General features: G+C 50.9%; 1 protein-coding gene across 2 annotated transcripts in view; it reads right to left on the bottom strand.

The window, feature by feature from the left end:
- LOC135556954 (talin-2-like) overlaps window positions 1–26,007 on the bottom strand; it is a 134,870-nt gene that overhangs the window by 18,823 nt on the left and 90,040 nt on the right. For both annotated transcript variants that reach the window (XM_064990339.1, XM_064990340.1), the window contains 18 exons: window positions 25,686–25,805; window positions 25,266–25,463; window positions 24,066–24,205; window positions 23,228–23,321; window positions 22,818–22,907; window positions 22,503–22,625; window positions 21,996–22,139; window positions 21,533–21,694; window positions 21,301–21,441; window positions 20,926–21,107; window positions 20,492–20,624; window positions 20,102–20,203; window positions 19,765–19,935; window positions 17,405–17,551; window positions 12,663–12,764; window positions 12,237–12,356; window positions 11,853–11,999; window positions 7,019–7,185 (listed from right to left, as the gene is read on the bottom strand). In XM_064990339.1, the coding sequence (XP_064846411.1) occupies window positions 7,019–7,185; window positions 11,853–11,999; window positions 12,237–12,356; window positions 12,663–12,764; window positions 17,405–17,551; window positions 19,765–19,935; window positions 20,102–20,203; window positions 20,492–20,624; window positions 20,926–21,107; window positions 21,301–21,441; window positions 21,533–21,694; window positions 21,996–22,139; window positions 22,503–22,625; window positions 22,818–22,907; window positions 23,228–23,321; window positions 24,066–24,205; window positions 25,266–25,463; window positions 25,686–25,805 (2,483 nt within the window). The remainder of the gene's footprint in view (window positions 1–7,018; window positions 7,186–11,852; window positions 12,000–12,236; window positions 12,357–12,662; window positions 12,765–17,404; window positions 17,552–19,764; window positions 19,936–20,101; window positions 20,204–20,491; window positions 20,625–20,925; window positions 21,108–21,300; window positions 21,442–21,532; window positions 21,695–21,995; window positions 22,140–22,502; window positions 22,626–22,817; window positions 22,908–23,227; window positions 23,322–24,065; window positions 24,206–25,265; window positions 25,464–25,685; window positions 25,806–26,007) is intronic.

Raw genomic sequence — 26,007 nt, forward strand, 5'->3', positions numbered from 1 at the left:
TAGGGCCTGCTGTGCTCCTTCTCCGAACAGTAGGGCCTGCTCTGCTCCTCCTCCCAAGATGAGGGCCTGCTCTGCTCCTCCTCCCAAGATGAGGGCCTGCTCTGCCCCTCCTCCCAACAGTAGGGCCTGCTCTGCTCATTCTCCGAACAGTAGGGCCTGCTTTGCTCCTCCTCCCAACTGTAGGGCCTGCTCTGCTCCTCCTCCCAAGATGAGGGCCTGCTCTGCTCCTCCTCCCAAGATGAGGGCCTGCTCTGCTCCTCCTCCCAACATGAGGGCCTGCTCTGCTCCTCCTCCCAACATGAGGGCCTGCTCTGCTCCTCCTCCCAACAGTAGGGCCTGCTCTGCTCATTCTCCGAACAGTAGGGCCTGCTCTGCTCCTCCTCCCAACAGTAGGGCCTGCTCTGCTCCTTCTCCGAACAGTAGGGCCTGCTCTGCTCCTCCTCTCAAGATGAGGGCCTGCTCTGCTCCTCCTCCCAACAGTAGGGCCTGCTCTGCTCCTTCTCCGAACAGTAGGGCCTGCTCTGCTCCTTCTCCGAACAGTAGGGCCTGCTCTGCTCCTCCTCCCAAGATGAGGGCCTGCTCTGCTCCTCCTCCCAACAGTAGGGCCTGCTCTGCTCCTCCTCCCAACAGTAGGGCCTGCTCTGCTCCTCCTCCCAACAGTAGGGCCTGCTCTGCTCCTTCTCCGAACAGTATGGGCCTGCTCTGCTCCTCCTCCCAACATGAGGGCCTGCTCTGCTCCTCCTCCCAACATGAGGGCCTGCTCTGCCCCTCCTCCCAACAGTAGGGCCTGCTATGCTCATCCCCATGAGATTTTGAGTCTCCGAACAGTAGGGCCTGCCTGCTTCTCCTCCCAACAGTAGGGCCTGCTCTGCTCCTCCTCCCAAGATGAGGGCTCCTCCTCCCAACTGAGGGCCTGCTCTGCTCCTCCTCCCAACAGACCTCCTGAGGGCCTGCTCTGCTCCTCCTCCCAACATGAGGGCCTGCTCTGCTCCTCCTCCCAACTGCTCCTCCTCCCAACATGAGGGCCTGCTCTGCTCCTCCTCCCAACATAGGGCCTGCTCTGCTCCTCCTCCCAAGGACAAGATGAGGGCCTGCTCTGCTCCTCCTCCCAACATGAGGGCCTGCTCTGCTCCTCCTCCCAACAGGGCCTGCTCTGCTCATCCTCCCAACAGGGCCTGCTCTGCTCCTCCTCCCAAAACAACATAGGGCCTGCTCTGCTCTGCTCCTCCTCCCAACATAGGGCCTGCTCTGCTCCTCCTCCCAACATGAGGGCCTGCTCTGTCCTCCTCCCAACATGAGGGCCTGCTTGCTCCTCCTCCCAACAGTAGGGCCTGCTCTGCTCCTCCTCCCAACAGGGCCTGCTCTGCTCCTCCTCCCAAGATGAGGGCCTGCTCTGCCCCCTCCTCCCAACATGTAGGGCCTGCTCTGCTCCTGGAGTCCCAAGATGAGGGCCTGCTCTGCTCCTCCTCCCCAACATGAGTCCCAACATGAGGGCCTGCTCCTCCTCCCAACTGCCTGCTCTGCTCCTCCTCCCAACACTCTGCTCCTCCTCCCAACATGAGGGCCTGCTCTGCTCCTCCTCCTCCCAACATGAGGGCCCCAACATGAGGGCCTGCTCTGCCCCTCTCCCAACATGAGGGCCTGCTCTGCTCCTCCTCCCAACATGAGGGGCTCTGCTCCTGCCTCTGCTCCCCTCCCAACTGCTCCTCCTCCCAACATGAGGGCCTGCTCTGCCCCTCTTCCCAACAAGGGCCTTCTCTGCTCCTCCTCCTCCCAACATGAGGGCCTGCTCTGCTCCTCCTCCCAACATGAGGACCTGCTCTGCTCCTCCTCCCAACATGAGGGCCTGTCTGCTCCTCCTCCCAACAGGCCTGCTCTGATGTTCTCCATCATTTGACCTTGTGTCTTTTAGGGCCTGCCTGCTTCCTCCCAACAGTGCTCTGTTCAGGCTCCCAAGTTGAAACTGATGTTGTCATCATTTGACCATGTGTCTTTTGACCCCACTTCTAATGATGTTCAGGCTACTGATGTTGTCATCATTTGACCATGTGTCTTTTGACCCCACTTCTAATGATGTTCAGGCTGCAACCAGAAATGACTGATGTTGTCATCATTTGATCGTGCGTCTTTTGACCCCACTTCTAATGATGTTCAGGCTACTGATGTTGTCATCATTTGACCGTGTGTCTTTTGACCCCACTTCTAATGATGTTCAGGCTACTGATGTTGTCATCATTTGATTGTGTCTTTTGACCCCACTTCTAATGATGTTCAGGCTACTGATGTTGTCATCATTTGACCGTGTGTCTTTTGACCCCACTTCTAATGATGTTCAGGCTACTGATGTTGTCATCATTTGATCGTGCGTCTTTGACCCCACTTCTAATGATGTTCAGGCTACTGATGTTGTCATCATTTTCTTTTGACCCCATGATGTTCAGGCTACTGATGTTGTCATCATTTGATCGTGTGTCTTTTGACCCCACTTCTAATGATGTTCAGGCTACTGATGTTGTCATCATTTGATCGTGCGTCTTTTGACCCCACTTCTAATGATGTTCAGGCTACTGATGTTGTCATCATTTGATCGTGCGTCTTTTGACCCCACTTCTAATGATGTTCAGGCTACTGATGTTGTCATCATTTGACCATGTGTCTTTTGACCCCACTTCTAATGATGTTCAGGCTACTGATGTTGTCATCATTTGATCATGTGTCTTTTGACCCCACTTCTAATGATGTTCAGGCTACTGATGTTGTCATCATTTGACCATGTGTCTTTTGACCCCACTTCTAATGATGTTCAGGCTACTGATGTTGTCATCATTTGATCGTGTGTCTTTTGACCCCACTTCTAATGATGTTCAGGCTACTGATGTTGTCATCATTTGATCGTGCGTCTTTTGACCCCACTTCTAATGATGTTCAGGCTACTGATGTTGTCATCATTTGACCATGTGTCTTTTGACCCCACTTCTAATGATGTTCAGGCTACTGATGTTGTCATCATTTGATCGTGTGTCTTTTGACCCCACTTCTAATGATGTTCAGGCTACTGATGTTGTCATCATTTGATCGTGTGTCTTTTGACCCCACTTCTAATGATGTTCAGGCTACTGATGTTGTCATCATTTGATCGTGCGTCTTTTGACCCTACTTCTTGGTGGTTGGGGTATTTTCTTTTGTCTTTCTAAAAATAGCCTGTTGTCATGCTCCTAAACATATGCTTTCTGTTTCATAGATGTAACAATGCACTAAACAAATAAAATGTATTCAAAACTAGAATTTTTGTGCTTGAGCATCATAGTAAAGGAAAATGCAGTGTAATTTGAAATAAAATACAAATCAGATCATTGTGTTACCCAAGGCCTTCATTAACACAACCAAATTATCATTTTTGCTATAACATGAATTATATTACACTGTTAGAATGTTGCAGTCAAAATGACTGCTCATTAGCTTGAAGGGTGGTCCATAGATGCCAAGCGGTTCTAGTGTTTAAAAGACAACATCATTCAACCTTCAGAGATTTCCATATCAAAGGTTGATCTTTGTCAGAGCATCTGCAGAGGCAGGGGTCAGGTAAGGTACAGTACGTCTGAAGTGTTTAATAGAAGTGTTTGGTCTGAAGTACTGAGCGACTTCCTCTCCTCCCAGTCTGAATGATTTGTAGTGTGATTCCAGTCCAGACACTTCCTCCTGCCTGATCACTAGGCTATATGTCTTCCTGTTACTGCGTGCAGGGGTGGAGGTTGGCCTAAGGCACGTGTCAAACTCATTCCACAAAGGGCCAAGTGTCTGCAGGTTTTCCCTCCACCCTTGTACTTGATTAATTAAGGTCACAGATGAGTAAGGAACTCCCCTCACCTGGTTGTCTAGGTCCTAATTGAAAGGAAAAACCCAAAAAACACAGACACTCAGACTCCGTGGAATGAGTTTGACACCCCTGGCCTAAGACCTGATTCCAGCTGTCTCTGTCACACACACAACCTTGTGGGGGGACACAATTCAGTCCCATTCAAACTTATTTTCCCTAACCCCTAATCCTAAACCGTACTCAATGTAAATAGTCTGGGTGGCCATTCGATTAGTTTAGTTGTTCAACAGTCTTATGGTTTGGGGGTAGAAGCTGTTAAGGAGCCTTTTGGTCCAAGACTTGGCGAACCGGTACCGCTTGCAGTGCGGAAGCAGAGAGAACAGTTCATGACTTGGTTGCCTGGAGTCTGGAAATTCTTTGGGCCTTCTTCTGACACCACCAAGTACAGTAGGGCAAAAAAGTATTTAGTCAGCCACCAATTGTGCAAGTTCTCACACTTAAAAAGATGAGAGAGGCCTGTAATTTTCATCATAGGTACACTTCAACTATGACAGACAAAATGAGAGAAAGAAAATCCAGAAAATCACATTGTAGGATTTTTAATGAATTTATTTGCAAATTATGGTGGAAAATATGTATTTGGTCACCTACAAACAAGCAAGATTTCTGGCTCTCACATACCGGTCTTGCTCTTCTTTAAGAGGCTCCTCTGTCCTCCACTCGTTACTTGTATTAATGGCACCTGTTTGAACTTGTTATCAGTATAAAAGACACCTGTCCACAACCTCAAACAGTCACACTCCAAACTCCACTATGGCCAAGACCAAAGAGCTGTCAAAGGACACCAGAAACAAAATTGTAGACCTGCACCAGGCTGGGAAGACTGAATCTGCAATAGGTAAGCAGCTTGGTTTGAAGAAATCAACTGTGGGAGCAATTATTAGGAAATGGAAGACATACAAGACCACTGATAATCTCCCTCGATCTGGGGTTCCACGCAAGATCTCACCCCATGGGGTCAAAATGATCACAAGAACGGTGAGCAAAAATCCCAGAACCACACGAGGGGACCTAGTGAATGACCTGCAGAGAGCTGGGACCAAAGTAACAAAGCCTACCATCAGTAACTCAAATCCTGCAGTGCCAGACGTGTCCCCCTGCTTAAGCCCGTACATGTCCATGCCCGTCTGAAGTTTGCTAGTGAGCATTTTGGATGATCCAGAAGAAAATTGGGAGAATGTCATATGGTCAGATGAAACCAAAATATAACTTTTTGGTAAAAACTCAACTTGTCATGTTTGGAGGACAAAGAATGCTGAGTTGCATCCAAAGAACACCATACCTACTGTGAGGCATGGGGGTGGAAACATCATGCTTTGGGTATGTCTTTCTGCAAGGGGACCAGGACGACTGATCCGTGTAAAGGAAAGAATGAATGGGGCCATGTATCGTGAGATTTTGAGTGAAAACCCCCTTCCATCAGCAAGGGCATTGAATATGAAACGTGGCTGGGTCTTTCAGCATGACAATGATCCCAAACACACTGCCCGGGCAACGAAGGAGTGGCTTCGTAAGAAGCATTTCAAGGTCCTGGAGTGGCCTAGCCAGTCTCCAGATCTCAACCCCATAGAAAATCTTTGGAGGGAGTTGAAAGTCCGTGTTGCCCAGCAACAGCCCCAAAACATCACTGCTTTAGAGGAGATCTGCATGGAGGAATGGGCGAAAATACCAGCAACAGTGTGTGAAAACCTTGTGAAGACTTACAGAAAACGTTTGACCTCTGTCATTGCCAACAAAGGGTATATATATTATTGTGATAAACTTTTGTTATTGACCAAATACTTATTTTCCACCATAATTTGCAAATAAATTCATTAAAAATCCTACAATGTGATTTTCTGGATTTTTTCTCATTTTGTCTGTCAGAGTTGAAGTGTGATGAAAATTACAGGCCTCTCATCTTTTTAAGTGGGAGAACTTCGACAATTGGTGGCTGACTAAGTACTTTTTACCCCACTGTATATAGTTTCCGATGTCAGGAAGCTTGGCCACAGAGACTTATCTGGCCGTACGTACTACCTTCTGTAGCGCCTTCCGGTCAGATGCCGAGCAGTTGCCATACAGTGATGCAACCGGTGAGGATGCAGCTGTAAACATTTGAGCATCTGGGGACCCATGACAAATCTTTTCAGTGTCCTGAGGGGGAAAGGCTTTGTCTTGCCCTCTTCAGAACGGTCTTGGTGTGTTTGGACCATGATAATTTGTTGGTGATCTGGACACCAAGGAAAATGAAACTCTCGACCCGCTCCACTACAGCCCCATCGATGTTAATGCGGGCCTGTTCAGCCCTCCTTTTCCTATAGTCCACGGTCAGCTCCTTTGTCTTGCTCACATTGAGAGGTTGTTGTCCTGACATCACCCTGTCCCAGGGTACTTAGCTTAGTGATGAGCTTTGTGGGGACTATAGTGTTGAACCCTGAGCTGTCGTCAATGAACAGCATTCTCACATAGGTGTTCCTTTTGTCCAGGTGGGAAAGGGCAGTGTGGAGTGCGATTGAGATTGAGTCATCTGTGGATCTGTTGGGGGTGGTATGCGAATTGGTGTGGGTCTAGGGTTTCTGGAATGATGGTGTTGATGTGAGCTATGACCAGCCTTTCAAATCATTTAGGCATGTTACCTTCGCTATCTTGGACACAGGGACTATGGTGGTCTGTTTGAAACATGTAGGTATTACAGACTCGGTCAAGGAGAGGTTGAAAATGTCAATGAAGACATTTGCCAGTTGGTCCGCACATGTTTTGAGTTCAAGTCCTGGTAATCATCATCTTTGTTCTGTATTGACGTGTTGCCTGTTTGATGGTTCGTCTTACCCAAACCCAAAAACCTAACCTTAACCCTAAAACTAACCCGAGCACTAACCCTAGCGCCTAACCCTAGCTCCTAACCCTAAACCGAACCCTAGTTCCTAACCCTAGCTCCTAACCCTAAACCGAACCCTAGCTCCTAACCCTAACCCTAGCTAACCCTAACCCTAGCTCCTAAACCTAAACCCTAGCTCCTAATCCTTAATGTAATTCTAACCCTAACACTAATTATAACTCTAAACCCCCTAGAAATAGCACACGACCTTGTGGTGACTAACAAAATGTCTCCAGTTATTCAAAGTTTTGTTTCATTACTATTCTTGTAGTGACACACACCTGTGGTCAGCGAAGGACTCGTCATTCTCTGCGTTGAGTGTGCCAGCGGAGGCGAACATGATGGTGGTGTCCAGTTCAGCGATGATGCCAGAGACAGCACTGGCAGCTGTGATGCAGGCCTGAGTGCCCTTATTACCAGCCTGTAGGGCCGACAGCACCATCGACACCTGGGGTGACAGACACAGTCAAACTGCTCAGTTTGATACATCCAGAGAGACACAAGCAGAGACAACACACACTGAGGACTACTGTAGGAGCCACAAACAAACAATCACAGATCACAGCCTCCATTGACACTGGGGCAAGATCAGAGAAAGGGAGTTGGTTTGACTGTCGGTGTGTTTTCTTGTGTCCTTTTGTTTTCTTTCACTGCAGTGCTCTCACATGTATTGATGTGTTGGTCTAATGTCTATCCATATCAGATGCAGACCATCGGGACTAGAGAACCCGTCCAGTCAAAATGACAGCTTCATGGCACACTTATTTCCTATGCTACCTACTCAGCTGAGAGAATATCTGGCAAATCAGAGAGAGCGAGCGCCAGACAAAGTGAGCGCCAGACACAGCGAGCGCCAGACACAGCGAGCGAGAGCGCCAAACAGAGCGAGAGAGAGCGACAGAGAGAGAGAGAGCGAGCGAGAGAGCGACAGAGAGAGAGAGAGCGACAGAGAGAGAGCGAGCGAGCGAGAGCGAGAGAGAGAGAGCGAGCGAGCGAGAGCGACAGAGAGCGACAGAGCGAGCGAGAGCGACAGAGAGACAGAGCGAGAGCGAGAGAGAAGAGCGACAGAGCGAGCGAGAGAGAGAGCGACAGAGAGCGAGCGAGAGAGAGAGAGCGACAGAGAGCGAGCGAGAGAGAGAGAGCGACAGAGAGCGAGCGAGAGAGAGAGAGCGACAGAGAGCGAGCGAGAGAGAGCGACAGAGACAGAGCGAGCGACAGAGCGAGCGACAGAGAGAGAGAGAGCGACAGAGAGAGAGAGAGCGAGAGCGAGCGACAGAGCGAGAGCGAGCGACAGAGCGAGAGCGAGCGACAGACAGCGCGAGAGCGAGCGACAGACAGCGCGAGAGCGAGCGACAGACAGCGAGAGCGAGCGACAGACAGCGCGAGAGCGAGCGACAGACAGCGCGAGAGCGAGCGACAGACAGCGCGAGAGCGAGCGACAGACAGCGCGAGAGCGGCGACAGACAGCGAGAGCGAGCGACGACAGCGAGAGCGAGCGACGAACAGCGAGAAGCGAGCGACAGACAGCAGCGAGCGGCGACGACAGCAGCGACGAGCGAGCGACAGACAGCGAGAGCGGCGACGAACAGCGCGAGAGCGGCGACAGACAGCGAGAGCGAGCGACAGACAGAGAGCGAGCGACGAGACAGCGACAGAGAGCGAGCGACGACAGCGAGAGAGCGAGCGACGACAGAGAGAGAGCGAGCGACAGAACAGCGAGAGCGGCGACAGACAGAGCGAGCGAGCGACAGACAGAGAGAGCGAGCGACGACAGCGAGCGAGCGAGCGACAGACAGCGAGAGCGAGCGACAGAAGAGAGCGACAGACAGAGAGAGAGCGACGACAGAAGCGAGAGAGCGACAGACAGCGAGAGAGCGACAGACAGAGAGCGAGCGACGACAGCGAGCGAGCGACAGACAGCGAGCGGCGACGAGACAGCGAAGAGAGCGACAGACAGCGAGCGACGACAGACAGCGAGCGGCGACAGAGAGAAACGGCGACAGAGAGAAACGAGCGAGCGACAGAGAGAGAGCGGCGACGAGAGAGAGCGAGCGGCGAGAGAAAGCGGCGAGCGACAGAGAGAGAGCGAGCGAGCGACAGAGAAGCGAGCGAGCGACAGACAGAGAGAGCGGCGAGACAGAGAGAGCGAGCGACGACAGAGAGAGAGCGACAGACAGCGAGCGAGCGACAGACAGCGAGAGCGACAGAGCGAGAGAGCGACAGACAGAGAGAGCGAGCGAGCGAGCGAGCGACGAGCGAGAGAGAACGAGCGACAGAGAGAAGCGAGCGACAGACAGAGAGAGAGCGGCGACAGAGAGAGAGCAGAGAGAGAGAGAGCGAGAGAGAGCGACAGAGAGAGAGCGGCGACAGAGAGAGAGCGAGCGGCGAGATAGAGAGCGGCGACAGAGAGAGAGCGACAGAGAGAGAGCGGCGACAGAGAAGAGCGGCGACAGAGAGAAGCGAGCGACAGAGAGAGAGAGAGCGAGCGACAGAAAGCGGCGAGCACAGAGAGAGAGCGAGCGAGCCACAGAGAGAAGCGAGCCACAGAGAGAGCGGCGAGCCACAGAGAGAGAGCGGCGAGAGAGAGAGCGAGCGAGCGACAGAGAGAGAAGAGCGAGAGAGAGAGAGAGAGCGGCGACAGAGAGAGCGAGCGACAGAGAGAGAGCGAGCGAGCGACAGAGAGAAGCGGCGACAGAGAGAGAGCGAGCGGCGACAGAGAGAGAGCGGCGAGCGACAGAGAGAGAAGCGGCGACAGAGAGAGAGAGCGACAGAGAGAAGCGGCGACAGAGAGAGAGCGAGCGACAGAGAGCGATAAGCGACAGAGAGAGAGAGCGAGCGAGCGACAGAGAGAGAGAGCGAGCGAGCAGAGAGAGAGCGAGCGAGCGACAGAGAGAGAGCGAGCGACAGAGCGACAGAGAGAGAGAGCGAGCGACAGAGAGAGAGCGAGCGACAGAGAGAGAGCGAGCCACAGAGAGAGAGCGAGCGAGCGACAGAGAGAGAGCGAGCGACAGAGAGACGAGCGGCGACAGAGAAGAGCGAGCGAGCGACAGAGAGAGAGCGAGCGAGCCACAGAGAGAAGAGCGAGCGAGCGACAGACCTAATAAGCGGCGACAGAGAGAGACAGAGCGAGCGACAGAGAGAGCGAGCGAGCGACAGAGAGAGAGCGAGCGAGCGACAGAGAGAGAGCGAGCGAGCGACAGAGAGAGAGCGAGCGAGCCACAGAGAGAGCGAGCGAGCGACAGAGAGAGAGCGAGCGAGCGACAGAGAGAGTGCGAGCGACAGACAGCGCGAGAGCGAGCGACAGACAGCGCGAGAGCGAGCGACGAACAGCGCGAGAGCGAGCGACAGACAGAGCGAGAGCGGCGACAGAACAGCGAGAGCGGCGACAGAGACAGCGAGAGCGAGCGACAGACAGCGCGAGAGCGGCGACAGAACAGCGCGAGAGCGAGCGACAGACAGCGAGAAGCGGCGACAGAGAGAAAGCGAGAGCGAGCGACGACAGCGCGAGCGGCGACAGACAGAGAGCGGCGACAGACAGCGAGAGAGCGGCGACAGACAGAGAGAGAGCGGCGACAGAACAGAGAGCGAGCGACGAACAGCGAGAGCGGCGACAGAGAGCGAAGAGAGCGAGGCGACAGAGAGCGAGAGCGGCGACAGACAGCGGCGACAGACAGCGGCGGCGAGACAAGCGACAGAGCGGCGACAGAACAGCGGCGACAGACAGAGAGCGGCGGCGACAGCGAGAGAGCGGCAGACAGCGAGAGAGCGGCGACACGAGAGAGAGCGGCAGACAGCGCAGAGAGCGGCGACGCAGAGAGCGGCAGACAGCGAGAGAGCGGCAGACAGCGAGAGAGCGGCAGACAGCGAGAGAGCGACAGACAGCGAGAGAGCGACAGACAGCGAGAGAGCGACAGACAGCGAGCGAGCGACAGACAGCGAGCGAGCGACAGACAGCGAGCGAGCGACAGAGAGAGAGCGACCGACAGAGAGAGAGAGAGCGACCGACAGAGAGAGAGAGAGCGACAGAGAGAGAGAGAGAGAGCGACCGACAGAGAGAGAGAGAGCGACCGACAGAGAGAGAGAGAGCGACCGACAGAGAGAGAGAGAGCGACCGACAGAGAGAGAGAGACCGACAGAGAGAGAGAGACCGACAGAGCGAGAGAGACCGACAGCTAAAGAGCGACAGACAGCTAAAGAGCGACAGACAGCTAAAGAGCGACAGACAGCTAAAGAGCGACAGACAGCTAAAGAGCGACAGACAGCTAAAGAGCGACGGACAGCTAAAGAGCGACGGACAGCTAAAGAGCGACGGACAGCTAAAGAGCGACGGACAGCTAAAGAGCGACGGACAGCTAAAGAGCGACGGACAGCTAAAGAGCGACGGACAGCTAAAGAGCGACGGACAGCTAAAGAGCGACGGACAGCTAAAGAGCGACGGACAGCTAAAGAGCGACGGACAGCTAAAGAGCGACGGACAGCTAAAGAGCGACAGACAGCGAGAGCGACAGACAGCGAGAGCGACAGACACAGAGACAGAGAGAGAATATCTGTCCATTTCCCTACATGGAAATTTAAAGCAGAGCCAATAAAATTCTACCACATTCACACAAAGACTTTAGCAATGTCCTTGGAAAAGCATAAAGCATTCCTTCCTCGGAGGATGATCTGTGATAACAGCAGAAACACAGAATACCTCAAAGCAGATTATTGGCGTATGTCCCTTTACACTGCTCTTTGTTTGACATGTCTGACTGTATTCATTTAGTGCCAGTGGAATACTGATGTATCATTAAACAGGACTGACTGGAGACCCTGGCTCTACCGGAGGCCTTAAAGTCAACTGGAATGGTGTCACACAAGTACTACGAGACCTTCCTTTAAAGTTGCAGTGGGGACCCTGTCGGCAGGCCAAGATATTATGTAGTAGTTTTCAGGTTACATTTCTATTTCAATTCAACAACCGAAAATGTAATTTATTTTCAAAGATGATTTTTCTTTTCATAACTCACATTCCAATTGACTTATTGGATTGATGAGAGTTGAAAAGGAAGGTGTATGGTAAACCAGGTATGTGACCCCTTATTGGGATGGAAGACCTGTCCTACAGTACAGTACCTTCTCTGTGACGGTGCGGGCACACTCTATGAGCTCTCTCTTGGTGTAACTGTCTGAGGGGGTGATCTGCAGCGCTCCAGCCTTCTGCACCAGGAACATACAGCCGTGACCCAGCTCCTGGACACCAGCCTTGATCTGGAAACCAATCTGGAGGGAGACAGAACCAGCGTAGAAGACACCAATCAACCCAAGACATAACTTAATACTAACCTAATAAGGTGACAAAATAAAGATTTAATTAATCTCTCTGGTTGTACATTTGAATCCTTGTATTCTGGTACCAGGTTTGTTGAGTAGAAAGCAGATTAGAGTGACATAGTAGTCAAATTGGGACAATAGAGATGGGTGGATAGATGGATGGGATTGACTGTAGTGTTTGGATACCTCCTGGGGTTCTGCAGTGTGTGCGGCCAGACGTCCCTGCAGGGCCAGCTGGCTGTAGTCTGTGGTCACCCGAGAGGCCAGACCCCCCAGCTCCTCTGGACACGTCACAGACTTGGTCATCTAGAGGACAGAGAGACCAGTCAACATTAACACCAGACTTCCTGAATCCTTGAAAGGAATAGAGAAAACTATACAACACAGAGCTGGAGGACGTTTGTGGATGACTTGTGGTCCACAGGAAGAAATAGGGGTTGAGTCCTGAAACAAGACGTTTGGATAATTCTCACACTTAATGTTACCGCAAAGCACTTTGTGACAAATGTTGTCGTAAAGAGGGCTTTATAAATACAATTATATTGATTGATCGCTCTAGAGATAAATTGTTAAACAAAAATAAATAGGTATTTCCATCTGAATCTAATTTACCATTTCCTGGGCGGTGACCGCAATGGCCTTGGAGTATTTCACCATGGTAGTCTGGTAGTCTACAAATGATCCTTCTGGTTCAGGAGAGGTCCCCTCATCCAGCTGAGAGGAAACAAACATAGAAAACCCTTATTCAACCAAAAATAAACCCTCATTCAAACGTCAAAAAATAAATAACATTCTAACCCCCCCCCCAAAATACAAAAATCAACAATTTTTCAACCAAACATACAAAACCTTATTCTAACTAAAAACCAACCCTTAAACAACCCTTAAATCAAACATACAACGCTTATTCAACCTGCATTATCAACTCTCTCTTGTCATACTGAACTGTTTTGACATACTTCCTTACTAACGTCTTCCTGGCAAAGTATCCACCTTCAGAATATGATCATGAATATGCACATTAGCTCATTCCAATCCATCATTAGCATATCAGTCTGTAAATATACTGTCACTTATTAGACACCCGTCGTTATGATGTCAGACACTTTACCACAACACAGAGTAAGACACAAATGGTTCCCACATGGATGCTTCTGTCACGCTGGCTGGAATGTGTACTGACGATAATAGTGATAGACTGGAATCCACTATGTTAAATCCTGTAATTCACCTCCACTACAAATGCCGGTTAAAGAACACTGTTTCTCAGCAAATTATCTCAACAGATTATCCCCATTTATTCAAGTCAGACACATTCGTTCATAGGAATGTACATGAATGATTTTTGCCAGGCAGCATACCACCCTGCATACCACTGCTGGCTTGCTTCTGAAGCTAAGCAGTGTTGGTCCTGGTCAGTCCATGGATGGGAGACCAGATGCTGCTGGAAGTGGTGTTGGAGGGCCAGTAGGAGGCACTCTTTCCTCTGGTCTAAAAAAATATCCCAATGCCCCAGGGCAGTGATTGGGGACACTGCCCTGTGTAGGGTGCCGTCTTTTGGATGGGACGTTAAATGGGTGTCCTGACTCTCTGAGGTCATTAAAGATCCCATGGCACTTATCGTGAGAGTAGGGGTGTTAACACCGGTGTAAAATACACCAGGTAAAATAACAGATAAATCAAATAAAAATGACATAAACCGCAGCATAGATGCAGATTGGAGACAAACACAGCACGTCAGATACTACAGCTTGGCCCAGACCACTTGTTGAGAGAGAGATGCAACAAGAGGTTTCAGCATTCGAGGCTTCTTCTTCCTACACCGCCAAAGATATTGAATCTTTACAATGCAACTGATAAAGGCAAAAGCACTCTCTATCCCTCTCATTGCCATTCTTACAACATGGAGCGGTGTTGCTGCATCATCCACTCAGCCTGCCCATGGAATCCACCATACCGCACTCATCCTGCCCCCCATCACCCCCACTCAGCCTGCCCATGGAATCCACCATACCGCACTCATCCTGCCTCCCATCACCCCCACTCACCCTGCCCATGGAATCCACCATACCGCACTCATCCTGCCTCCCATCACCCCCACTCACCCTGCCCATGGAATCCACCATACCGCACTCATCCTGCCTCCCATCACCCCCACTCACCCTGCCCATGGAATCCACCATACCGCACTCATCCTGCCTCCCATCACCCCCACTCAGCCTGCCCATGGAATCCACCATACCGCACTCATCCTGCCTCCCATCACCCCCACTCACCCTGCCCATGGAATCCACCATACCGCACTCATCCTGCCTCCCATCACCCCCACTCAGCCTGCCCATGGAATCCACCACACCGCACTCATCCTGCCCCCCGTCACCCCCACTCACCCTGCCCATGGAATCCACCATACCCCACTCATCCTGCCCCCCCCGTCACCCCCACTCAGCCTGCCCATGGAATCCACCACACCGCACTCATCCTGCCCCCATCACCCCCACTCACCCTGCCCATGGAATTCACCATACCCCACTCATCCTGCCCCCCCCCCCGTCACCCCCACTCAGCCTGCCCATGGAATCCACCATACCCCACTCATCCTGCCCCCCATCACCCCCACTCACCCTGCCCATGGAATCCACCATACCCCACTCATCCTGCCCCCCATCACCCCCACTCAGCCTGCCCATGGAATCCACCACACCGCACTCATCCTGCCCCCCGTCACCCCCACTCACCCTGCCCATGGAATTCACCATACCCCACTCATGCACTCAGCCTGCCTGCCCCCCCCCCGTCACCCACACTCAGCCTGCCCATGGAATCCACCATACCCCACTCATCCTGCCCCCCCCCGTCACCCCCACTCAGCCTGCCCATGGAATCCACCATACCCCACTCATCCTGCCCCCATCACCCCCACTCAGCCTGCCCATGGAATCCACCACACCGCACTCATCCTGCCCCCATCACCCCCACTCACCCTGCCCATGGAATCCACCATACCCCACTCATCCTGCCCCCCATCACCCCCACTCAGCCTGCCCATGGAATCCACCATACCGCACTCATCCTGCCCCCCATCACCCCCACTCACCCTGCCCATGGAATCCACCATACCCCACTCATCCTGCCCCCCATCACCCCCACTCAGCCTGCCCATGGAATCCACCACACCGCACTCATCCTGCCCCCATCACCCCCACTCACCCTGCCCATGGAATCCACCATACCCCACTCATCCTGCCCCCCATCACCCCCACTCAGCCTGCCCATGGAATCCACCACACCGCACTCATCCTGCCCCCCATCACCCCCACTCACCCTGCCCATGGAATCCACCATACCCCATCCATCCTCAGCCTGCCCCCCCCCCATCACCCCCACTCAGCCTGCCCATGGAATCCACCATACCCCACTCATCCTGCCCCCCATCACCCCCACTCAGCCTGCCCATGGAATCCACCATACCGCACTCATCCTGCCTCCCATCACCCCCACTCACCCTGCCCATGGAATCCACCATACCGCACTCATCCTGCCTCCCATCACCCCCACTCAGCCTGCCCATGGAATCCACCATACCGCACTCATCCTGCCTCCCATCACCCCCACTCACCCTGCCCATGGAATCCACCATACCGCACTCATCCTGCCTCCCATCACCCCCACTCAGCCTGCCCATGGAATCCACCACACCGCACTCATCCTGCCCCCATCACCCCCACTCACCCTGCCCATGGAATCCACCATACCCCACTCATCCTGCCCCCCATCACCCCCACTCAGCCTGCCCATGGAATCCACCACACCGCACTCATCCTGCCCCCATCACCCCCACTCACCCTGCCCATGGAATCCACCATACCGCACTCATCCTGCCCCCCATCACCCACACTCAGCCTGCCCATGGAATCCACCATACCCCACTCATCCTGCCCCCCATCACCCCCACTCAGCCTGCCCATGGAATCCACCATACCCCACTCATCCTGCCCCCATCACCCCCACTCAGCCTGCCCATGGAATCCACCACACCCACTCATCCTGCCCCCGTCACCCCCACTCACCCTGCCCATGGAATCCACCATACCCCACTCATCCTGCCCCCCGTCACCCCCACTCAGCCTGCCCATGGAATCCACCACACCGCACTCATCCTGCCCCCCGTCACCCCCACTCACCCTGCCCATGGAATTCACCATACCCCACTCATCCTGCCCCCCATCCTGCCTCGTCACCCACACTCAGCCTGCCCATGGAATCCACCATACCCACTCATCCTGCCCCCATCACCCCCACTCAGCCTGCCCATGGAATCCACCACCGCACTCATCCTGCCCCCCATCACCCCCACTCACCCTGCCCATGGAATCCACCATACCCCACTCATCCTGCCTCCCCCCCCCATCACCCCCACTCAGCCTGCCCATGGAATCCACCATACCGCACTCATCCTGCCCCCCATCACCCCCACTCAGCCTGCCCATGGAATCCACCATACCGCACTCATCCTGCCCCCATCACCCCCACTCACCCTGCCCATGGAATCCACCATAACGCACTTATCCTGCCCCCCATCACCCCCACTCACCCTGCCCATGGAATCCACCATACCGCACTCATCCTGCCCCCATCACCCCCACTCACCCTGCCCATGGAATCCACCATACCCCACTCATCCTGCCCCCCCATCACCCCCACTCAGCCTGCCCATGGAATCCACCACACCGCACTCATCCTGCCTCCCATCACCCCCCCCCCCCGTCACCCCCACTCACCCTGCCCATGGAATCCACCATACCCCACTCATCCTGCCCCCCCGTCACCCCCACTCAGCCTGCCCATGGAATCCACCATACCCCACTCATCCTGCCCCCCATCACCCCCACTCAGCCTGCCCATGGAATCCACCACACCGCACTCATCCTGCCCCCCATCACCCCCACTCACCCTGCCCATGGAATCCACCATAACGCACTCATCCTGCCCCCCATCACCCCCACTCACCCTGCCCATGGAATCCACCATACCGCACTCATCCTGCCCCCCATCACCCCCACTCACCCTGCCCATGGAATCCACCATACCGCACTCATCCTGCCCCCCATCACCCCCACTCAGCCTGCCCATGGAATCCACCATACCCCACTCATCCTGCCTCCCATCACCCCCACTCAGCCTGCCCATGGAATCCACCATACCCAACTCATCCTGCCCCCCCCGTCACCCCCACTCAGCCTGCCCATGGAATCCACCACACCGCACTCATCCTGCCCCCCGTCACCCCCACTCACCCTGCCCATGGAATCCACCATACCCCACTCATCCTGCTCCCCGTCAACCCCACTCACCCTGCCCATGGCCTCAGCAATGGAGTCCACCATGGCTCCCACCATACCCCCTTCGCTGGCAGCCTCGTTCAGGGTCACCATTATGTCATCCACCGCCTCCCTCATCAGCTGGGAAGCCTCCGCTATGGCATCATGGGTATGGGACGCCTTCATACAGACATAGATACATACACTTATGTTGGAGTCATTAAAACTCTTTTTTTCAACCACTCCACAAATTTCTTGTTAACAAAAATATAGTTTTGCCAAGTCGGTTAGGACATTTACCTTATGCATGACACAAGTCATTTTTCCAAAAATTGTTTACAGATTCTTTCACTATCACAATTCCGGTGGGTCAGAAGTTAATATACACTGAGTTGACTGTGCCTTTAAACAGCATGGAAAATTCCAGAAAATTATGTCATTGTTTTAGAAGCTTCTGATGGACTGATTGACATCATTTGAGTCAATTGGAGGTGTACCTGTGGGTGTATTTCAAGGCCTACCTTCAAACTCAGTGCCTCTTCGCTTGACATCTTGGGTAAATCCAAAGAAAACAGAAAATACCTAAAAAAATAAATTTGGACCTCGACAAGTCTGGTTCGTCCTTGGGAGAAATTTCCAAACACCTGAAGGTACCACGTTCATCTGTACAAACAATAGTACGCAAGTATTAACACCATGGGACCACGCAGCCATCATACCGCTCAGGAAGGAGACGCCTTCTGCCTCCTAGAGATGAACGTACTTTGGTGTGAAAAGTGCAAATCAATCCCAGAACAACAGCAAAGGACCTTGTGAAGATGCTGGAGGAAACAGGTACAAAAGTATTGATATTGACAGTAAAACTAATTCTATATCGACATAACCTGAAAGGCCGCTCAGCAAGGAAGAAGCCACTGCTCCTGAACCGCCATAAAAAAGCCGGACTACGGTTTGCAACTGCACATGGGGACAAAGACCTTACTTTTTGGAGAAATGTCCTCTGGTCTGACGAAACAAAAATAGAACTGTTTGGCCATAATGGCTATTGTTATGTTTGGAGGAAAAAGTGGGAAGCTTGCAAGCCAAAAACACCATCCCAACCGTGAAGCACGAGGGTGGCAGCATCATGTTGTGAGGGTGCTTTGCTGCAGGAGGGACTGGTGCACTTCACAAAATAGATGGCATCATGAGGAGGAAAATTAGGTGGATATATTGAAGCAACATCTCAAGACATCAGTCAGGAATTTAAAGCTTAGTCGCAAATGGGTCTTCCAAATGGACAATGACCCCAAGCATACTTCCAAAGTTGTGGCAAAATGGCTTAAGGACAACAAAGTAAAGGTATTGGAGTGGCCATCACAAAGCCCTGACCTCAATCACATAGAAAATTTGTGGACAGAACTGAAAAAGTGTGCGAGCAAGGAGGCCTATAAACCTGACTCAGTTACACCAGCTCTGTAAGGAGGAATGGGCAAAAATTCACTCAACTTATTGTGGGAAGCTTGTGGAAGGCTATCTGAACTGTTCGACCCAAGTTCAACAATTTAAAGGCAATGCTACCAAATACTAATTAAGTGTATGTAAACTTCTGACCTCTGGGAATGTGATGAAAGAAATAAAAGCTGAAATAAATTCTCTACTATTATTCTGACATTTCACATTCTTAAAATAAAGTGGTGATCCTAACTGACCTAAGACAGGGAAGTTTTACGAGGATTAAATGTCAGGAATGATGAAAAACTTTGTTTAAAAGTATTTGGCTAAGGTGTATGTAAACTTCTGACTTCAACTGTCTCTGTTAGACTACAAGTCTCTTCACTTCCTAAGTTAAACTTAGAAAAGTGCATCTATTAGTTATTGTTCAAACAACATACGTATTAGTTATTAGCAACTGAATAGGTTATATTCATAATCCATAAAGATGAGGTGGAGTTTCCCCTTTGTGTTATAAAGCACTTTGAGTGATTTATAAATCCAATCAAGTAAAGTTGCTGTAAAGTGCAATGATAGTAGGCTTTAGATAGTGTTTTTTCAAAGACCCAAAGTCCTGTTAAGTGTGAGGGTTCACCCTGGGGTAGGGTTGGGCCATACATCCTATTTCAAGGTATGGATCCACATACCCGTATGGATATTTACAATACGGTCTATGACGATGTGCTGATACAGTGCTAAATACATGGAGAGTTGGAATGAAAGTTGTTTTACTTCAGTCAGTTTTGTTCTCGTTGAGTATAAAACAAATATAATGGAAAAAGCCCATTAAAAACACTACTCATAAAACAGGTTTAGAACTTGTATTACTCAGATACTTCAAAATACTGTCAAATACTGACATAAATTAGAAAAATATTGTGACATGATATTTTGGCCCTATCGCCCATATTGTTCCATACCTTGGGGTTTCCTCCTCCCTCCTTGGCTGCGTAGATCATCTGCAGGGCGGACTCTGCCAGGGTCTTAGTCTGGTCCAGGAAGGTCATCTGCTGCTGATGGTCCTGCAGCTTGGAAGCCACGCCCACCGACACCCTGATCAGAGGCTCAAAGTAGCCCGCCAGCTGGGTCACCTGGGATGGAAAGGGGTCATGGGTCAGAGGTTAATGTGTCAGACTGATTATTGTTGCGTTCCAGGTAATCATAAAATTTAAAAAACCTGGAACGCAGCTATTGACTGCCCCTGACAGGTGATATAGACCTAGTATTGGTAACAGTGATGATGCTGCAACTAGTTACCTTGTGTCCTAGTTGGGCAGCTTCCCCTCTGGCGGCTGTAGATATTGGGTTGATTAGGTATCCAATCTCTTGCACTGTGGACGTCAGCTGCTCTTGCAAGGCCTGATGGGATTGATCAGAGTAAAATCATTTCAACATTGGTCATTATGCAAGGCATGTTGTGGTTCTGTGGCAATTCTGACGCTCCCTGTCCAAACTGCTTTTAACCTCATTCAAATGGAAGTTGGTCCCAATTAGCAGTAGACCTGATCAAAGATCTGTACCCCACTAACGGACAGAGAGATTGAGAGAGATGGGTAAAGGGAGAGAGGATGGATAGAGAGAGAATGAGAGAGGGGGGGGTTGCCTGTGGGTCAGCAGAGCGTGTAGTGTCTCATTAACGATCATTACCTCCAGTGAGATGTCATCCCTGCTGGCCAGGTTCTGGCTGACTGCGGCTAGCGAGGCCTGCTCAATGTTCCGGATACATCTGTTGATGTTATCTATGGAGTAGTCACACTCCCTCTGGCCTGGAGCCTTGTCCCTGAGAGGCGGAGAGAGAGAAAGAGAGAGGGAAAGAGGATGAAATAAATATATAGAGCATGTTTATCTATGTCAGCTAGCAGGCATCCAACAGGATCAGAGAGATCTGGAGAGATGGTGAATTCTAACAAACCATGAGTAAGCCGATCAACAGCCAAATCAGACAATCAGAGATAAAGGATGTAGATTATGGTCTTGTCCAATCTCTGAAGGTTATTATAACTGCTTATCACAACTTAATTAGTTATAACAGTTGTCCATGTCCAGGCCAGTAAGAGGTGCAGTGCTGTCACTGTGCTAACCTGATGGCCGTGATGAGACCTTTGATGGAGTCGGACACAGTCCGAGAGTGGCCAGCCAGGACCGACCAGGTGGGTGGGTCTTTGGGGTTAATAACCAGTGAACGTGCAGTCTTCAGCAGGTGGGTGGAGCTATCCAACATAGAGCGAGCTGATTGGAGGATGGGCTCCTGAGCGGCAGAGCCCTGCACATAAACAAACAAAAGAAAGATTAACATCTCCCTGACAACCATGAAAAATAAACTGTTGAAAGTAAACTTTTTCTACACCCACAATGTCATTGCAGTTTGTCTCACAGAGTTCAAAATCAGGTTTCAACTTTCACACAAGTTGAACGGAGCACCATGTTTAGAAAGGGCCAGAAGTGTGTAGTCGTACCTCATTGCTGATCTGAGCAGGGCTGCTGGCAAACTCTGGATTAGATGCAAACGCTGTGAGGTTCTCAACAGCCTCTATGAGTGGAGCTGTGGCCACCAGACACGTGTTCCTATTCTCCTGAGAGAAATCACCATCCAGAGCCTGGAGGGAAAGAAATGGAGAAACACAGGTCAATATACACATAATGAGCCAGTCTATCAGTAAAAAACCTCACTGGAGTCTGCAGTCTTACCTTTATAGTTTTGACCAGGTTGGCTGTGCTGTTGGCCACCTCCTTGGCAGACTGGACAAAGTGTCTCTTGGCTGTGGGGTTGGCTGTCTTGGAGGAGGCCAGGCGACAGGCGTTGCAAAGAGCTGATGTGTGCTTTGCTACGATGGTGGCAGACGACAGCACCTGAAAACACCCACCATAACAGTCTCAGAAAGCCATACCCTAAATGGGAACATTGGTACGTGGTGGGAGGCAACCCGGATGTCTAGACAGATGAACCACAACACGTCAGATGAAGGATAACAACAAACAAATCAGCAGCTCGGGATTTTTCTAAAGTAGATGACAAGAGATAAACATGACAGAGGGAACAGCTGACGGCTCATAAACATCTCATTTCAATAGACTCTTCAAATCAACCCAAGGTGACTAGTTAGTAAACAATTCAAACCAAACAAACCTGTGTTATTATGTCCCAACTGACCTGTGAGGGGCTGCTGTCCGGATCCACCAGGTTCTGACAGGCCATCTGGATCGCCTGATTGGCTCGTGCAAACTGGATGGCGTCGACCAACCCCTGATGCCCTGCCTGACTGTTGGGGTCAGACACGCCCACCAGGTAGGAGGCCTGCAGAAAGAGGACAGGAGGAGACACTTCAACATACTGTAGAACCAGACGTGGCCCCCTTAGTAGCAGAAAACAGGTAGGCTACAATGTTAGCAGCTTAAATAGCAGCTTTTTACTGAACACAGCATCTGGTCGACACACAGATGGACAGAGCTTTACTCATGTGTGGTATATTGATGTAGTAAGGGAAAACCCAGAAATGGTCAGTGGTGGAAAAACAGAAGTCCACACTACTCTCTTTCTACACTAGCACAACACTCCCTAGCTCAAGCAGAGCACACACAGGGTGCTGACATATTCACACAGTTTGACACACAGTATGTCTGGTAGGTCCAGAGCAGGTACTTCGTAGCATGTCCTAACCTGTCCTGCAGCCTCAGTGAGCCCACACAGGGCCTTGGAGGCCAGTCCCACACAGCCCCCAAACGCTGGCACATCCCCGGTTTTACAGTTCTGAGAAATGCCAGCCATGGACTCTCCCAGGACCTGGAAGAAGAGGGGGAACAGAGGAAAAGAGCAGAAGGGAGGGATTAAGCTGTAGCATTCCTCAGCCAGGCAGGTCACCGCCCTCTCTCTGCTCTCCCTCCCATCTCTCCATCTCTACTAGTTTCCATCTGTCTGGAGGTTGTGGTTATTGCTTGCTCTTTCAGCAGCGCTCAGGGTCATGGCCCTCCCTACCTTGGAGTTCTCCATGACGCTCTCGATGCAGTGGAAGTAGGAGAGGTTGCTGACTGGCTCGTTGGGGTTGGCTAACATTCCTTTCACCGCCTGAGGGGAGAGGGAAAACATCTCTTAACATCTACAAGGGAACTTGCTAATTTAACTAAAACCAAAAGGAACCCATTATAGATACAACTTAAATGAGCAACATGAAAACATTCTCCTAGAGCACTCCCATAATCTATACATTTAACATAACCCAATCTAATGACGCTACTATCCAATCTCTCATAACAGCTGCTACAGATGACACTGCTTTTACTAACACCATTACTGCTTCAACTAACACTCCTGCTACCACCACTATGACCACAGCTGTTATCAGTAAAGCTAATGTTATTGATGTTAGCTATTGATGTTGATGGTACCTCCAGCTCTCGTAGGGCATTGTCACACTCCTTCTGTCCCGGGGCCTGCTGTGTGGCCAATGTGATTAGCTGGTTAATGCTCTCTGTCACTGCTCTGAAACACAGGATGGGAGGGAGAAGAGTGAGAGAGGGGAGAGCCCGAGTGAGAGAGCCCGAGAGAGAGAGCCTGAGAGAGCCGAGAGAGAGAAACCGAGTGAGAGAGCCCGAGAGAGAGAGAGACCGAGAGAGAAACCGAGAGAGAGAGAAACCGAGAGAGAGAGAAACCGAGAGAGAGAGGGCGAGAGAAGTTCAAAATAAGAGCCACTTAGACCAGCGTTCAGCTCCATTACACAAACACAAGGTCCCAGGCTCCATTGGTTCCAAATCTAATATTGTGCTCTGGGGGTCCCTCTGGTCTCTCCCCTCCTCCTCCCTCTCTCGCTCTTTTTTCAGCAGAATTCCAGCAGGCTTCAGTGGGCCAGTCAGACATTTCAGTCACACACCTGCCTCTTAACCTTCCAATTACCAGACAGGAAATTAACAGCCTCCACAAGCCTGAAGGGAGACAGCACTTCATCTACCACCTAGGAGGACATTTCTGCTGTGAAGTGGAGCTACACTGGAGGTGTGAGATTGAGAAGTGCATGTGTGTCACATCAAAAGCCTTGTCCCTTCCTACGGCACAGTGAAACCTCCCATTGCTTTGGCCCTGGCATAAGCGTTTTGTAACACATTGCAAAACTGGAATGAACAGTGGGTGGAAAATCTCCTGTTCTAAATCCAACAAGACATAATAAATAACCAATCAACAGGTGTGGTATTGTGAGAGCCCACATAGAGGGCAGTGTACGGTAGGTACCTTGCAGCAGCAGCCAGAAGGTTCTTGGCGTTAGCTGCCCCAGGGTCTACAGACAGAGACTTGGCTGCCAGGAGCAGCTTGCTGGAAGCCATGGAGATGTTCTTCAGGTTACCTATCACCTGGATCTGCTCATCTTTCCTCTACAACATCCACAGCAGAATCACCAGTTATTACAAGTCATAAACACTAGTTGTAAATCAATCATATACAAAAGTCATACAGAAAGGGCATGAAATGTTGCTAGTCATTTAGAGAGTCTAAATGAACCCAAATCTGCCTCGTAAGTGATCCCCTCAGAGCGATGTATAGTGCTAATCAACGCTGAATGTAACCTTTATTTAACTAGGTAAGCCAGTTAAGAACAAATTATTATTTACAATGACGGCATACAATGGCCAAACCCAGATGACACTGGGCCAATTGTGCGCCGCCCTATGGGAAACCCAATCCCGGACGGTTGCGATACAGCCTGGAATCGAACCAGGGTCTGTAGTGACGCTTCTCGCACTGAGATACAGTGCCTTAGACCGCTGCACCACTTGGGAGCCCTGTGCAACTGACTTTCCATCAGTCAGATGAATGGGAGAATGGTGCGTGGGCTGTTTTTTAGCTGCACCATGGTTAACATGTATATTGTTCCCCTCAAACTCTGTTCTAAACATAGACTCTCTGGTTCCAACTCTGCTGCTGGCAGTTCCTGCAGTCACCTGGGTCTGATTTGGTAATCAGTGTCATGCCACTAAGATTTCCTCCTTCCTTATCAGCAAGGCAGCCCGGAAAAGACCTTCAACTGTCATCTTATTTAGACTAAATTTAATAGACCGCCGCTTTGAGGCAATTCAATTTAATATTCCGTATCTATAAGGAAAGTTAATCAACCAATAGATAGACTGATGGTTGGCCAAGCTATGACTTTTCAGGCCAATTGGTCAACTTTTCCTCCTCTATTTTCCATCATATCAGCTTTGATAAATTATACAGTTGGTTCTTATGTCCAAAAGGTGATGAAGAGGCTTATGTAAATATATTAGTGACACTAAAACAGTCAAATCCAGTATGGTGCCTCGTTTGTGTTCATTAGGCACAAAACAAAACTGCGTGGAATGGGGAGGCACTACGTGAACTTGTCAATAAGAAAGGTTCATTATGGTTTCCATTGCGCTGGTTAAGTACCACACAGACAGACCACTGTGACTGCACCTGAGTGTGCCCAGCCATCTCAATGCCAGCGTCCAAGAACTCATCAAAGTCTTCGCTAAACTTCCCAGATGCGTCTGCGAGCTGGGTGCTGGAGCCGCGGGAGGCGTGGACCACGTCTCCTGCTGATTGGTTCAGATCTGCTGCGGTCTGGTTCAGCTCGCTCTGGGCCTCCTGGAACGACCTGGTGGATGGAGGGAGCTACAGAGAGAGAGAGAAAGATAAGAGAGACAACAAAGACAGCCATAGTGAGTCAGTGTTTAGGTTGTGGTGCAATAAATGTAAGTTTGGTTTAAAAACATTTGATAAGTGTTTGACCTAGCGGCAGTTTTAAATCAATAAACGGGTGATTAACTCTGGGGTGGCTTTATGTGAATGTTTTTTCAATAAAGTAACCTTTACTTAAGGAAGTGTAGAACTTACCGTTTCTCCCAGCAGTTTCTTGCTAGCCTCTCCAATGCTCCTGAGGGCCATGTCCACATCCTTCTGGCCAGGCAGGCAGTTGACACAGTTATTAAGAGAGTGGGACACAGCCTTGGCCACCTGAAGCAGAGAGAACAGGTGTGTGTGAGCACAGGTGTGCATGTGTGTGTTTGTGAGCGAGCCTGCGTGTGTGTCAAATGTGATCATTCATGCGTGAACTGAGTTGTTTTCCACAGTAGTGATATTTCTGAGCTGCAATCACAATCTTAAAATGCTAATGAGCCAAGAAGCATAGCGGAGTAATTGATGTTCCTAATTTGCA

The sequence above is a fragment of the Oncorhynchus masou genome, chromosome 2, assembly GCF_036934945.1.
Source record: "Oncorhynchus masou masou isolate Uvic2021 chromosome 2, UVic_Omas_1.1, whole genome shotgun sequence".
NCBI lineage: Eukaryota > Metazoa > Chordata > Actinopteri > Salmoniformes > Salmonidae > Oncorhynchus > Oncorhynchus masou.